Source organism: Poecilia formosa, unplaced genomic scaffold (assembly GCF_000485575.1).
Source record: "Poecilia formosa unplaced genomic scaffold, Poecilia_formosa-5.1.2 Scaffold221, whole genome shotgun sequence".
NCBI lineage: Eukaryota > Metazoa > Chordata > Actinopteri > Cyprinodontiformes > Poeciliidae > Poecilia > Poecilia formosa.
Genome location: NW_006800160.1, coordinates 747601 through 762097, shown reverse-complemented (window position 1 = coordinate 762097; position 14497 = coordinate 747601). Strand labels below are relative to the sequence as shown.

At 41.6% G+C, this 14497-nt stretch overlaps 2 protein-coding genes across 9 annotated transcripts in view; one reads left to right on the top strand and one right to left on the bottom strand.

Annotated features, from left to right (window-relative positions):
* The window catches only part of pld7 (phospholipase D family, member 7), a 12152-nt gene extending 3362 nt beyond the window's left edge, over positions 1–8790 (top strand). For 2 of the 8 annotated variants that reach the window (XM_007568381.2, XM_007568384.2), the window contains exons 3-12: positions 1807–2799; positions 3323–3495; positions 3599–3779; positions 3917–4031; positions 4123–4250; positions 5639–5842; positions 5943–6082; positions 6167–6332; positions 6424–6523; positions 7814–8790. In XM_007568381.2, the coding sequence (XP_007568443.1) occupies positions 1807–2799; positions 3323–3495; positions 3599–3779; positions 3917–4031; positions 4123–4250; positions 5639–5842; positions 5943–6082; positions 6167–6332; positions 6424–6523; positions 7814–8028 (2415 nt within the window). In that variant the 3' untranslated portion in view covers positions 8029–8790. Of the gene's footprint in view, positions 1–1536; positions 1642–1806; positions 2800–3322; positions 3496–3598; positions 3780–3916; positions 4032–4122; positions 4251–5638; positions 5843–5942; positions 6083–6166; positions 6333–6423; positions 6524–7813 lie in introns of those variants that run through there. The other 6 variants (XM_007568383.2, XM_016679810.1, XM_016679811.1 and 3 more) reach the window with 6 other exon arrangements.
* A 1125-nt stretch (positions 8791–9915) lies between these two features.
* Positions 9916–12634, bottom strand: smim19 (small integral membrane protein 19). The gene is made up of 3 exons (XM_007568380.2): positions 12358–12634; positions 11103–11227; positions 9916–10570 (listed from the first exon to the last, which is right to left on the bottom strand). The coding sequence occupies exons 1-3, from the start codon at positions 12489–12491 to the stop codon at positions 10500–10502; spliced, it is 330 nt and encodes a 109-aa protein (XP_007568442.1). The 5' UTR covers positions 12492–12634; the 3' UTR covers positions 9916–10499.
* Positions 12635–14497: the final 1863 nt, after the last annotated feature.

The window sequence follows — 14497 nt, the reverse complement described above, 5'->3', positions numbered from 1 at the left end:
ATGATTAAAAAAATAATAATTATGTGATCGGTATCGGCGATTGGCCCTCATGGGTGATTGGAATCGGCAGGAAAAAACCTGATTGGCACATCTCTACTGTTTTCCTTTCACTCAATTTTCCATTAACATGCTCAGATATGGAACAACTATTGCTTTTTGTAATTGGTATTTTGCAATTTACTGATCAGAAAAACTGTATTTCTCTGCGTTTCCATTATCTGTAAGCCATAATCCTCAAAACAAACGCACACATAAACACAATGTATTGCTTTGTGTCAGTTTAATCTGTATGAGTTTTAATTTTTCAAACAAATGATTGAAATGAACTTGTCACTGATACTTGTAGTATTTAAAGGCTGAACATTTCTTTAATACTTAAGCTAGTAGAAGCAGAACTGTGTTAATCGCACAGAACTGTATTGTGTGATTAACCTTCTCCCATTGGCTCCTTTCTCCCTTTTGAACCGTGAAGACCGGCTCTTTGTTGTGGAAGCTCAGTGTTTGCTCGGTTTTCAAGTTTGTTTTGCTTCCCGTCAGATCTCAGCGGGTCAGGCTCTCACCTGCTGGATGACTTCAATGAGGAGGGTTTTTACCAGCTCTGAACCAGAGGAAGGTTAACTCTAAAAACACTTTTACTACAGCAGGAAATGTAGACTTTGTTTGGCATTAATGGAGTAAACTCAAAGTTAGCGGTGGGTGGACGATTTTCTGATTCCACTTAGAGCTGCAAACACGTCTATTTAAAACATGCAGTGCTGAAATTTGTTTTTGTACCTTAGCATTTGTAATGCAGTGCTGCCTCAGGCATTACTCTTTTTTTCACTTTTCTTTGAAAGAGAGACTCTTTAAAGGGTGTTTTTGATGTCATTGTTGAATCTGATTGGAGGACTGTACTTCAACGTCTGACTGTTTTAAGGTAAAGATAAAACAGTAAAGGTGGTTTCAAAGTGCTGCATTAATAGTATCATTATCTAGTAGTATGGATAATACATTTTGGCTCAAAGTGTGATTAATTGAACAGAATATTAAGACATAAGATGGATAATTCACTATTTAGGTCAGTAAAAGCGTTCACCTGTAATCATCTCATTATAACCTTGAAGCAAACAAAGTACTGTTTGAACATAGTTGAACAAACTTTTCTACAATTTCAAAATTATATAAAGCACAAAAGCAAAATCTTTTCTTATCACATTAATTTCTTGAAGAGTTTACCATCCAGTAAAATTTGTTATTGTGACGGGCCTATATATAATATTGTTTCTTTCTTACTGTTTAATGTTTAATGTTTTTTATTTACTGGAGGTGGAAAAGCCTGTTTTTAACTTTTTTAGACTATTTATATTCCGCTCAAAGAGAAGTTTCCAACTATCTCTCCAGCAGGAGTAAAGATGTAAATGCAGCTCTGAAATAACTTGAAATGTGACCTCACACTGCCGATGCCCTGAAGGAACAGTGTGTTACGGTTGCCATGGAGCCTCCTGCATATTTATGAAATGTTAACTGCAGAAGCAGAGCAGGTGGAGCTCTGAGTCTGTGAAGACCTTTGAATGAATTGATCCTGTAGTCACTGCGGTGTCATGTGAGCAAACAAACACTCGCAGGCTGCGGTGGGCCAGTTGATGCAGCTAATTTGAATGGGTGGGTGTGTGTGTGTACCAGTCATTTCTGTGCTACAGGAAGGTAACACACTGAGCCAAACTTTGAACGACTGCTGTTGTTGATGTTTCGTAGATCTTAGTGTCTTACCGTGGTGATATTCAGATTCAGAGCTTTGCAGTCAAACAATGCGTCTGTCTTTCTCAGGATCTGAAGGGTTGCCGGGTTGTTCTGGATCCCCTCCACATAGATGAAAGGACCCAGAGAAAAGAAACAGAGGAGAAAGAAGATATGAATCGAAAAGGTGGGAAACCAGTCTCCCGAATTCCTACTTACCAGAAGCGACCGGGCAGCGGAAGTCAGGCCGCCGAGCGACCGGGCAGCGGAAGTCAGGCCGCCGAGCGACCGGGCAGCGGAAGTCAGGCCGCCGAGCGACCGGGCAGCGGAAGTCAGACCACCGAGCCTCCCTCTCCCAGAAAAGACTCCCCTGTTCACGTAGTGCAACCTTCTGTCAAAGCCGGAAGTGCGAGCGTGGAAACTTTAAAGTCCAAACTCCCCGAGGTTGGAGAATCAGCACTGCCTCCTCCATCTGTCCGTGTTCCCAGCTTTATCACGACCTCAATATCCAGCAGTGTGGAACATGCTGCCGCAGCAGATCACACCTCTGCGATCGCCGCCCCGAAAACAAAGAATATCGCAGAGCCTGCTCAGGGTGTCATGATTGCCAGCCCCAGACCTCCTCTCAGGCCAGAGCAAGACATGAACAAACGCTCCAAAACTAAAGTGGGTAGCACACCAGAAGGACTTCTGAGTTCCCTCCTGCAGGAGAGCGTCCTCAGCCAGAAGCCAGAGGAAAAACGCCCGGGGATGACCCTCTCCGCCTGCGGAGACACGGAGAAATCTGAAGAGCAGGTTGACGTCGCCGTGGTCGAGCACACGGAGTTCATTATGGAAGAAGAACCACCTTGGGAGCCGGTGAAAGCGACCGAATCCCAGAGCAGCCGATCGTCTTCGGAAGCCGACCTGGCGACCGAAAGATCCGAGGCCAACGATTCAGAGGATGTCGAGGAACATCAGGAACCGCTCGAAAGCCAAACAAAGCTTCCAGATTCTGAAGTAGAAGAACCCTGTATGGATGACTCCGCCTCTTATGTGGAACCAAGAAAAGCACCTAGTGAGAAGACCACCCAGTCCACTAAGGTGAGTTCCACTATCCTTCATAAAGACGCGCAGGGTGCAACAATTAGAGCTTTTAAAGCACCGTTAGCATTTTATATTGGCGTCTAGGATTACACAGACAGTCTCTTCTTGTTGAGACAATACACAACCTTACCTTAACCCTAAAATTTCCAAATCCAGCATCTTCCATGACAAGACAGACGTAGAACTCTGCTGTACTCTGAGTCTTTCTTGCTCTCTCAACATGTGGTTAAAAAAACCCAACAACTTAATTTAACCAGTGTATTCAACTATAAGATTTTCTTTACTTGGCAACAACTTCCACAATGAAGAACGTTGCCATCGCCTGCATTTACAGATTGGGAAAAGATCTAATTTTTAGAGATCAGATTTAAGTCCGTCTATCAATGTTTTCATGGCCGTGTGAACTTCTTCAGTCATACTTGAAGGAATCTGGCCACACCCTGCCGTCAGAGCTGTGGAATGCAGGACGGTTGCACACCGTGTCGAGTTTGAGTCATGTGCGTCTGTCTTTGTTTGACAGAGGTCGATGTGCTCCGCTGTTTCTCTCCTCCTCTTGCTGCTGGTGGGAGGGCTCGGCCTGCACGTCTGGCTCTACGGGCTTCCCACGTCCGTGGCTCAGCTAGCGGCGCAGCTGGAGCTGCACCGGCTGGAGGGCATCGGCTTGGTGCCGGAGCACTGTAGCTCAGACTGCCGGCAAGTATTATCAGAAAAGGGGTTCACCCGTCAGAGGTTGAACCCCTCTGACGGATGCGAATGAAGTGAAAGCTGACCCAGAATGTCCCTCTGTGCTGTGCAGAGTGCAGCTGGTGGAGAGCATCCCCGTCGGCCTGTACCCGTCCTCCTCGTCGCCCGGGCCGACCATCGCAGACAGCTGGCTTCGTCTGCTGGATAAGGCCAAAAGCTCGGTCCACATCGCTGCGTTTTACTTCACGCTGCGGGATAGCGACGTCCAATCAGACAACCCCTCAGACTCCCAGGTGAGCCAAGTGGGGGGCCAATACATTTTGAATGTGTTGAGACTTTTATTTTGCAGTGACGTTGCACCACTATAAATTACACGCAAAGGAAACCCTGAAGGTTTTTCTTTATGCTTTTGTGTTTCTGCGTTGTGCAGGGGAGAAAAGTCTTCGAGCGGCTCAAGAAACTTGAATCCAGAGGCGTGAAACTCCAGGTTGCTGTCAACGCCCCTCAAACCTCAAAGCAGGACACAGCAGAACTGAGCGCAGCAGGTAGGAACCCCAATCATGTTCCGGCTACAGCGCCATGTTGGCGTTTCAGAGCTGTGGTCTTAACGACGATCCGCCATGTTGTCTCCGGAAGGTGCACAGGTCAGAGAGGTGAACCTGAGCGCCGTGACCGGAGGCATCGTTCACACCAAGCTCTGGGTCGTGGACCAGAAGCATTTCTACCTGGGAAGCGCTAACATGGACTGGCGTTCTCTCAGTCAGGTACAGCAGCACGGAGATTTAGAGCCTCACCTCCAGATGGTGCTGGAGGAGAAATGTGTTTTATGGCCATTTCAAAAGAATTTTACCTAATGTAGGGAAGTTTCCCATCCTTTGGTTGAAACGTAATTCGGTGGGCTGATCATTCAGCTGATTCATTAGTATCCATACCCTTTTAACTCTGCAGTAGAAATGCACAGCACACTTTTATTTTCAAAACATACAGAAAATAACTTGTTTTCTTCCTCTTTAGAACGATGTGCTGTTGTGTACGGAAGCCCATTTCTGCCACAAAAGAGAAACAATAAAAGCCCAAGAGAAAGTCATAATTTCAAGTTTTACAATACTAATTATGAAAATAAGTAATATTATTGAGTGTTAATTTCAAAATTACAAGAATAAAAGTCATAATATCAAGTTTTATTGTCATAATTACTATAAGTAATTTATGAGAGTAAAGGTTATAATAAAAGTAAATCAATAATTTGAATAAAAGTCATATTAGAATTATTAGAATAAATCATAGCAAAAGTTAGAATTTTGAGTTTTAAAGTCACAGCTACAAGAAAAAGTCATAATTGAGATAGAAAGTCAAAAGTTATTTAAATTTTTAAAGTCATAATTATGATATATAAAATCAAAAGTGAGATTCAAAGTCACACTATCTATCTAAGGAGGCTCGTCCCTGAGAAAGCCCACATATCACAATCGTAAAATTCTGACTGGGAAAGAGGAAATTATGTCTTGGTATCTCAAAATTATAAATTTATAACTCCAAAAATGGGCTTCCAAAAAAATAAAAAAATAAGTCTGGTTGTAACGGGACAAAACGTGGGGAAATTTCAAAATGTATGAAAACTTTAGCTTGTCTAAAAGCGACCATCGGTGGGAGGTTTTATCTAATTTCATCATGTTGTGTAAACTTTAGACTGTTATCTGTTTAAGTTATTTTCAATAAGAGTCAACTCCACTGCGTTGCTTTAAGACGTTCAGAAGAGTAGAAAGACAACACATAGGTAATATTATTTCTGCATAAAGAAAATAGATCAAATCGATCCAGATTTTCCTTCCGCCTCTCTCTGTGACCTTTGCCCTGTTCAGTAGTAATATGCGCTGCTTTGATCCAGAAGCCTAAAAAGTACAATGGCATGTCAAAGAGTTTGTGATGTTAATATTGCACACAATGAGAACGAATCATAACTTCCTGAAAGTAAAAAAAAAAAAAAAGACTAACACAGATGTGTTTGCAATGTATTGTGCATATTTGTCCTAGGTCTAGGATTATGGTATGGGTTAGGCTGTAGAAATTAATGGAAGTCAATGTGAAGTCCCCACAAGTGATGAAAGCACGACTGTGTGTGTGTGTGTGTGTGTGTGTGTGTGTGTGACAGGTGAAAGAGGTGGGCCTGTCAGTGGAGGACTGCAGCTGCCTGGCTCAGGACGCCTTTCGGATCTTTGGGGTGTACTGGGCTGTCGGGGGGTCCCAGAGCGGCTCCCTCCCTCCGTTCTGGCCCGCCCGTCTGTCCGCTCTGTCCAGTGCCGACAAACCTCTGGACCTAAACTTTAATGGAGTCCCTGCTCAGGTCTACCTGTCTGTGAGTCCACCGCTCGTCTCGTTTCTTATCAGCTTCTATGTTCCCAGAAGCAAAAACCTTTGTGGGTTTTTTTTTTCTTTTTTCCTCCGTCTCCCTGCAGAGCGCGCCACCGTCCATCTCCGCCAGAGGGCGCTCCGACGATCTGTCCACCATCCTGTCTGTCATCGACGACGCCCGGAGGTTCATCCACATATCGGTCATGGACTACCTCCCTCTGTCTCAGTACACAGAGCCACTACAGTACGTCCAGCCGGTTGATTAAACACAACAAAACTTTTCTTTTCTTTCCTTCTTTTTAACTTTCTTTTTGTCTCAATCCTGCAGGTTCTGGCCCGCCATCGACTCCAGGCTGCGCGCCGCAGCGTGCACCAGAGGGGTGCAGGTCAGACTGATGGTCAGCTGCTGGGAGCACTCGCCGGCCTCCATGTTCATCTTCCTGCAGTCCCTGCTGGTGCTCAGCAGGCCTCCACTCCAATGCAACATTGATGTGGTAAGATTATTATCAGCTCCGTTGCCAAAACCAGAACAATTACTGAAGATGATAAAAACAAAAGTGACTTTAATCTTGTTTCTGTTTGCAGAAAATCTTTACGGTGCCGTCAACTGAGGAGCAGATGAAGATCCCCTTCGCACGTGTCAATCACGCCAAATACATGGTGACGGACAGAGTGCTCTATATAGGTATGCTGCACAGAATTATGACTTTATGTTTAAGGTGGATCAACGGGTTCTCTGATTAAAAACAGCTAAAAAGTGTTGCATTTACATTCTGCCGGGAAGCAGAGCACTAAGCTTTGGCATACTTCATCCGAAGCCAAAGTGACACAAATTGTTAGGTGGTCTCAGGTCATTTTGGCAAAGACCTTTCATATGACGGAAACTCCCGATTTCTTTCCCTCCGTGTACATCACTGTCCCGCATCGTCTGTTTGGCTTTTTTAACGTCTACGACGGAGCATAACAAGAAGAGTACATTCCTGCCAAAAAATAGAAAATTAAGGAAACTTCAGAGTTTGAAAGGTGGAAATTTTTTAGAAAAAAAGATGGAAATGTTTAAATGTCAGAAGTTGCACATTTTTGATGTTTGAAACTCAAAATTTCCAAAACTGGATGATGATGATAAACAATGATAAACTTTTGAACCTCAGTTTTTTTCTAGAAAATGTTACACTTTTCAAACTGAAGTTTCCTTGGTTTTTCTAGAAAAAAACGACCAAAAAATACCCCACCTCATCTTGGCACAAAAACCTTTTCTCAAAAAACTTGGGGTTTTCTGAAATTTGCACTTTCCCATTTAGCAAAAACCCAGCTACTGTTCTTCTAATGTTGAACAAAGACAATTTCGCAACTGCTGTTTTTCCATTAAATGAAAAACACAATTAAAATCACGTAAATAAGTTTGTTCGCACAATAAGTCAGTGTTTCTCAACCCTGGTCCTCACCGCCCCCCTGCTCTGGATGTTCTATTCCAGAACAGCTGACTCAAATGATTGCATGACCATCAAGTACAGCAGAAGGCTGTTAATCACCCAGAGATACAATTCAGGTGTGTGGCAGAAGGGAAATACCTAAAACATGCAGGACAGGAGGGCGGTGAGGACCAGGGTTGAGAAACACTGCCATAAGTCATTAAAAGTCATGCCATATCATTATCCTCCCACCACTTCCTGTTGTCTTTTTTGTCTTTTCTCCCAGTAGTAACATCCGGTTACTACTGACCACAGGACTTGAGATGCAAAAAGTGTTTCCATTTCTGTGATGTGAAATATGCCAAAAAAAAAACCTCATCCTAGCACAAAAACCTATCAGAAATGTTTTGTTTTTATTTTCAAAACTTTGTGTTTCCATATAGCACATTGTTTTTCATAATTCTAATTTGCACAATTTACACAGCCAATAGAAACACGGCTGATCCGTGTTTTGAAACTTCAGATGAAGTACATCGTTGTCTGAAACCTGTTTCTGTTTTCAGGCACGTCCAACTGGTCTCAGAACTACTTCACGCACACGGCCGGCGTGGGCCTGGTGGTGAACCAGACCGGCTCGGCCGTAAAGCAGGGCCAGCAGACGCTGCAGAGCCAGGCGGAGCGGCTCTTCCTCCGGGACTGGGACTCCGACTACACCAGCCAGCTCCGTGTGGACGACCTGGACGTCTGTCCCCATAGACGGGGCTTTGCCCACCGGTGAAGCACGACGCCTTTTAACACGAGCACTCCACTGGCTCTCGCCACTTGAACTTTCCTCTAAAATATACGGATTTGGTTTGCTTCCGACCAAACAGCTGGATTTTAATGCTGCCTCTTGTGTTTTCATTGCTACTGGCTGCTGGCCTTTTCTGTATATAGTTGCTATTTCTCCTGTTTCAGAACTAGTTGTATTTAACACTCTCTATTCGTCTTATGGGTTGAGGTGCAAGGGAAGCCACTTTGCACGATTAACATCTGGAGCTTTTTTTGTAAATATTCGCTTAAAAAAAAAGCCATTATGCCAAGGTTAAACGAGCTAATGCAGGAAGACTACATCTTTCCAAAGAGGTGTATGCACCAAAGCATTGTTTACACTGCAGAAGCTATCAACTTTAATGTGTGTAATTGTAACTATTGTTTTTTGAAAAGATGCTGTAAATTTTCCTTTTCAAACACCTTACCCAAAGAGAGAAGTCCAGACTGAACGTGCACTACACGAGAGCCTTAATTCAGATGAGTTTTTTGCCTTGAACGAAGGGCGGCCATCTGTTTCATTGTGTTGGTCATCGCCGCACCGTTTCCTCTATCAGCACGTTGGCAACATTTACTATTGTAGGGCTGACATCCACTTCCTGTCATCAGCAGACACATGGGTCGAGCCGTTGAAATATCAAACAAAGGGAACCTCCTGGTGTCGCCTGGAACATTCAGAGAGCAAGTTGTCGAATGTTTCCTTCAAAATAAATTCTGCCCCAACAAGTTGGTCATCTTTGAATGATTGTTTTTTAAATGTTTTTCATCCAGTTTTTAAATATCTTCCAATGAAAAACAAATGTTTTAATGCAGGGTTCTATGCAGTCATTAAAAGTATATTTGTGTAAAGTTTCTCCTTAAAGATTTTCTGCTCCCACCAGCTACAGCAAAGTACCTCAAAGCCTGATGTAGCCAATCTGCATCAGACCATCATGTTGCCACCTTCATGTTGGTGGATAGTGGCTCTTTGCTAGCACTCCAAAGTCATAACCTTTTGCAGTTGTAGATGTTTGTGATTTTTTTTCTTGAAATCTGGGTGTGGTGTGTTGCTTTTTGAGACCGTTGAGCCTACTCCATGTCTGTTTAAGCAATTCCTTTTTCTATTGGCAATGTGTGGCATGTGAAACTGAACCACAAAAAACATTAACAGGATGAGCTATTGCATTTTCACACAAAGCCAGGTTGGTTTTCATGTTTGTTTGTTTTTTTAACTTAATCTATGATTTGTATTTACTTAGGTTACCATTAGCTGATGCTCACATTAGTTTGGACTGAAACTCAAGTGTGCCCAATATAAAGCCAACAAAACGGGAAAGTACGTTTTCAGTACAGTGTACAAAAGATCAAACATTTGCGTACCGTGGCCATCTGTCACTGTTGCCCACGAAACTGTTAACAAGTTCCTCGTCTGTTCAGACATAATATTCATGGCCCGAATACAGTTTTAATATTGGACATTTGCACTGGTAAACAGTTGTAAAATTGCGTAATATACAACTTCAACATTTTTTAAAATACAAAGAACTAGGGAGCGTTGCATAGCACTGTGGTTGTAGCGGGCGGCCAAGATCCAGTCCCGTCTACGGCTCTTTTACTGCATCTTTTAGGCTGTTGGTTCCGGGAAAAAAAAAACATAAAACAAGGATCAGATGGATAGTGTAGAATTCCTATAATCCACATACGCCCAAAAATATACACATAGGTTATTTATATATATATATGTTATTGGAATCATTGTTCTGATGGAACCCCCAATCTTCCTCAAGAGGAATGATCTTCAGATGCAGACAATCCTCCCTTACATTGATGCATCGTAGATACTGTAGAGCTTGATAAAAATCACAGCAGCAAGCAGTAAATCAGAGTAATAACATTTAATTTCTTCACAGCTTTAATGTTCTAAAACGTGAGTAAACATCTCAAAATATCATAGGGAGACTGATGAGCAGATGTTTAGGGACTGTGTATAGGAACAATGTCTTTACATCTACTGCCGAAAGTCTCAAAATAAAATGCAGACATGGAGAATCTCTCCAGGACAAGCCACTGTTGGGTCACCAAACACGTTCGACGGAGAACATTCCTGTTACGTCTCTGAGCTCATCCTCCGACATCACATTAGCATCGTGATCTGGGCTTTATGCATGAATAAACAACACATTTCCACTTTTTTTTTTCTTTAACCACTGGTTTAAATGTGTGCGAACATTAATGATAAACAAAATTTTCACGTCCTTTTAATTCTTCGTGCTCTCCTTCATTTATTCGTGCTCTCCCCGCTGCAGGCTGGAGAAATGCCACACACCTTCAAAGCGTCTGCTAATGTCTAATCGTCCATTCAGCTCCTGACGGGGAGTACCATCTCTGATTCTGACAGGAGTCCAAGTCCACCTCCATCTGTGTCCAGAACTCATGGGAAGGGGCTGAAAACACTGTTTCTCATTCCATGGAGAGCTGCACACTGTCCGTCTGCTGCTGCTGCTGCTGCTGCTGTTGTTCAAACTTCCTGGCTGGAGAGAAAGATTACATCGACACCGGTGGCTGATTTCAAAAGTCTATACATGGTTAACTCAATGTTCAGTTTCTAAGAACAGAAACTGATGAGAACTAATAAAAAAACTAAATCAAGTTACCAGGGTTTCTGCAGATTTTACCAACTCAATTTTTTAAAACATTTCAAAACTGTTGTGAATGGAATCTAAGACCTAAATCTCCACAGAAATGTACAAACTTTGTCCAGCCAACTAGCAATAAATTTGCACTATCATGGTCATGATAGGCGCGAAAAAGCAACTAGCAAGCTAACTACCTAGCTAGCAAAGAAGTATTAGCAGCTAGTTAGCCATAGCCATAATGAAAATGTCTGAGTGTGACTCTAATATTTGCTTGAAAGAAAAGACTCAGAAAAAAAACTACATCAAATAGTTCTGTCAACAAAATTTAAAACCTGTTATTAACTTTTATAAAAAGGAATTCAAGACATTTTAAGGCCTTAATTTCAGACAAATGATTATGTAAGACTTTGTAAGGCTGCGCGCTCACCCAGAGAGTACATCTCAAGCTGCTGCCGCAGCCGCACCTTCTGCAGGCTGTCGTAGAAGTTAGGCTCTGGGATGCTGCCGACGGTGGGAGGCAGCGTGAAGATCCGCATGATCTTCCTCTTGTTTCTAGTCGGGATCACAACAGGTTTACATAAGCACCATCACAACAACAAAAAAATGCCTTAATAGTGTTATAAAGACACTATGAAGGCATTCATAGTGCCTTCATAGTGACACTATGAGGTGCACTACAGCTCCACGCACCACAAATTATATTTACAAGTTTTGCTATATACAACTTAGCGTGAATCCCACTCTCCCTCCTGAACCTCATGTGTCTGAGGTGTAGGGCTGAAAAACAGGAGCTGCACTTGCAAGTCTGTTTAGAAATGGAAATAATTTTCCAGTTTGCATCCATGTAATGTAGGATAACCACTAACATCTAATTGGAAAGGTTCTCATATTTTATGTTACCACTGCCTACAAACAAAAATTGAGCAATTTCTTTTCTTTCTTTTTTTTTTTTACATTGACAGCTATTGTATTGTGCATCATAAGTTATATTGTTTAAAGGGGCAGTATTATGTATTTTCCAGGCACGTAGTGGCATTTTATAGCATAATCAGGTTACCTTCAGTTGTTATAAAAAAAATAATGTATCAAACATGACTTAAAATAAATGTGACTTTGCAATTTTTCGTCTTGAAAATGAGCCTCTGTTTCTTTAAGAAGCTCCTGCTCTTTTTGAAACTCCGGCATCAGGAAGTCATCGCAACGTTTCTCCTTTAAAAGCCTTTAACATTATTTTTAATCAGCATTTTGCAGAGAAGTAGTTCAGTAGAATAAGCTCAACAGATCCAGTTCCACCAGGTGTCAATAGCACTGCTCCTTTAACATCATTTTTCTTTCTTATGAAAACGCAGGAAATATTTAAGAAAATATATTAATATTGAATACTATTCTTGTATGAATAAATAACTAAAAACACACAAAACGCACGCATCTGTATGTAAGTATATCTTTCTTTCTTTTTTGTCAAACTGTCTTTCTTGCTGTCATTAGCGTACTACACATTTTTTGGAGGCTTAACTTACTGATGTATAGTCAACAATTTTCAATTAACAGATTGATTCTTTTATGCACACGGTAGATACGAAGGAAAACGGAATTAGTGCGGAGTGATACACTGAAGTAGGAGCTATATTTTCTCTATTTCCATGAAGTAAAAGAGGTGCGTGTTTAAAGCCCGTGCTTACTTTCTTGCGTAGATGAGCAGGCCGAAGCTGACCAGGATGACCAGCAGGTAGACATTTGTAGCCTCATTCCAGGCTTCATGCACCGAGTAGTCTATGGAGTCCGGCTGGTTCCCCAGAAGCCCGTGAGCCCCCATTGAAAATGCAACGACAGCTCTAGCAATCAAGGAGTGGAAATAACTGGACCGCTCAGCTCACAAATACCGATAAAATAAACCGGAGACGCAGCTGGAAGAAAACAAGCACTGCGCCACTTCCGCATCGACACCCTGAAGCACTGTTGCCCTCTACAGTCTTCTAAGAAAACTGCAACGATAAGGTTTAATGTAAGGTCGATAGACTTTTCCTAAATAGAGAAAAAAGCCTCTTGGAGATTTTACCCGAAATGTTTTGATAAAGCCAGAAGCGAATACATCTTCTCACTCCCTTCTTGTTCTCTCTACTAAATTAAAAGACGTTTTATCCTTCAAATATAGTGATTCTTGCAGTGAGTGTTTATAAAGTATTTAAACTACACCTCAAAATTAGTGATTACAAACATTAAAATGCCCCTTATTGTCATCTACTCAGCACATTTTGAACAATGTCGGGTTGTCCAAAGTAAAATTATTTCAACTGTAACATATACCTTTGCCAATGTTTTTAAAATGGAAAATTGTTTTCCAAAAGGCTAATTTTTCTAAAATACAAAAATAATTTTTTTTCTTGTAAAAACAAAACAACTTACTCCAACTCCAGTAGTTAAACAGCAATGACTCCACTCAGACTTTGATTTTAAGCTCATTTATTTTTCAGCAGTTCTTGGTACCTTATTCACACACTTCTTTTTATTTTAAATCACATTTGTTTCAAAATTATTTCAATTTCCAAAATAGAATCTTAATATTTTTCAATGCTACAGAAGACATAAACCTGTTTTTAAAACGTAACGGCTGTAATTTATATCTTTATATATAAGAACAGTAACATTTCAAATATATGACAAACAGCAGATGTTTGTGCCAGTAACTGCAGTGGTTTAAACACCTTACAGCTCAGGAGGAGTGAAAGAGTCACAACGTAACAGAGAAACAAAAAAATATAAACACAAAGCGGCTAAATCTAGAAAAATTAAAACAATAGCTTCAGTTTTCCAAAGAAGCCGTTTTTGTGGCGCCGCGTCAACATTTTGTTGAGCTGAAATGTGAAAAAGTAGGGGAATACGATTTTATATCTGCTTACATTTTAGACTCAAATCATTGAGTACGCTCACCTGGAAACAAATGTCTGAGTTTCAGAATGCGATGAAACGCCACAAAAACACCAACAAAAGCATAATAAGGGACAAATATAAAGACTGGAAGCTGCGATAACCAATAACTTTACCCAAAGCAAACTGAGCTGAAGCCGCCACCAAAGCAGGATGTCAGTGTTACTATTTACAAGAAGCATGAGCCGTTTTAGTAAGTGTAGGATATAAAATGAACTAATTCCTGGCCCATGGGGGGAGAGCGGTTTAAACATGCAGGGTTTCAGTGCTCCCTCTAAGCCTTGGTGAAAATGAGGCTGCAGCACCTCAGCGGAGAGAAAGACAGACCAGCTCACTTCCTTTGAAACCTCTGGAATGAAGAACCGTTTTGATTTCAGCTCTGACAGAATGAAGGCTGAAGAAAATGGAAACAGAAAACAGAGACCGTCCACATGTAAAGTAAGTTGAACCCAGACTGCAGTCCGTCTGTATTCATGTCACAAAACATGGTGTAGAAATGTATCTTTTGCTGCTGCAGCCCGAGCATGTTGTTTAAAGACGTGATTTAAAGCTGCAAGTGTGGAGCCTTTATGAAAATGTTTTGACATATTTGATAAAATTGTTAGTATGTCATGACAGTACGAGACACATAACCTGTGAATTTTTTTTACTTTTCTGCATTTTCCCCCACCACTAACTGCAGAAATACACCACTCAGAAACAACCAATCAGGACCAGGAGGAGGGTCTTAGCGCTGTCAATCAATCTTGTATACATACTGCTTACAGCTCTCCCCTGCATTCTGTCATGAATGCTATTATTAGTTAGCATGGTCATCGATGACAGCAGATAAATGGTTTTCCTGTAAAGGTAAGTTGTTTCTCTGCTATAAACTCCACATGCTATTTTTATTTT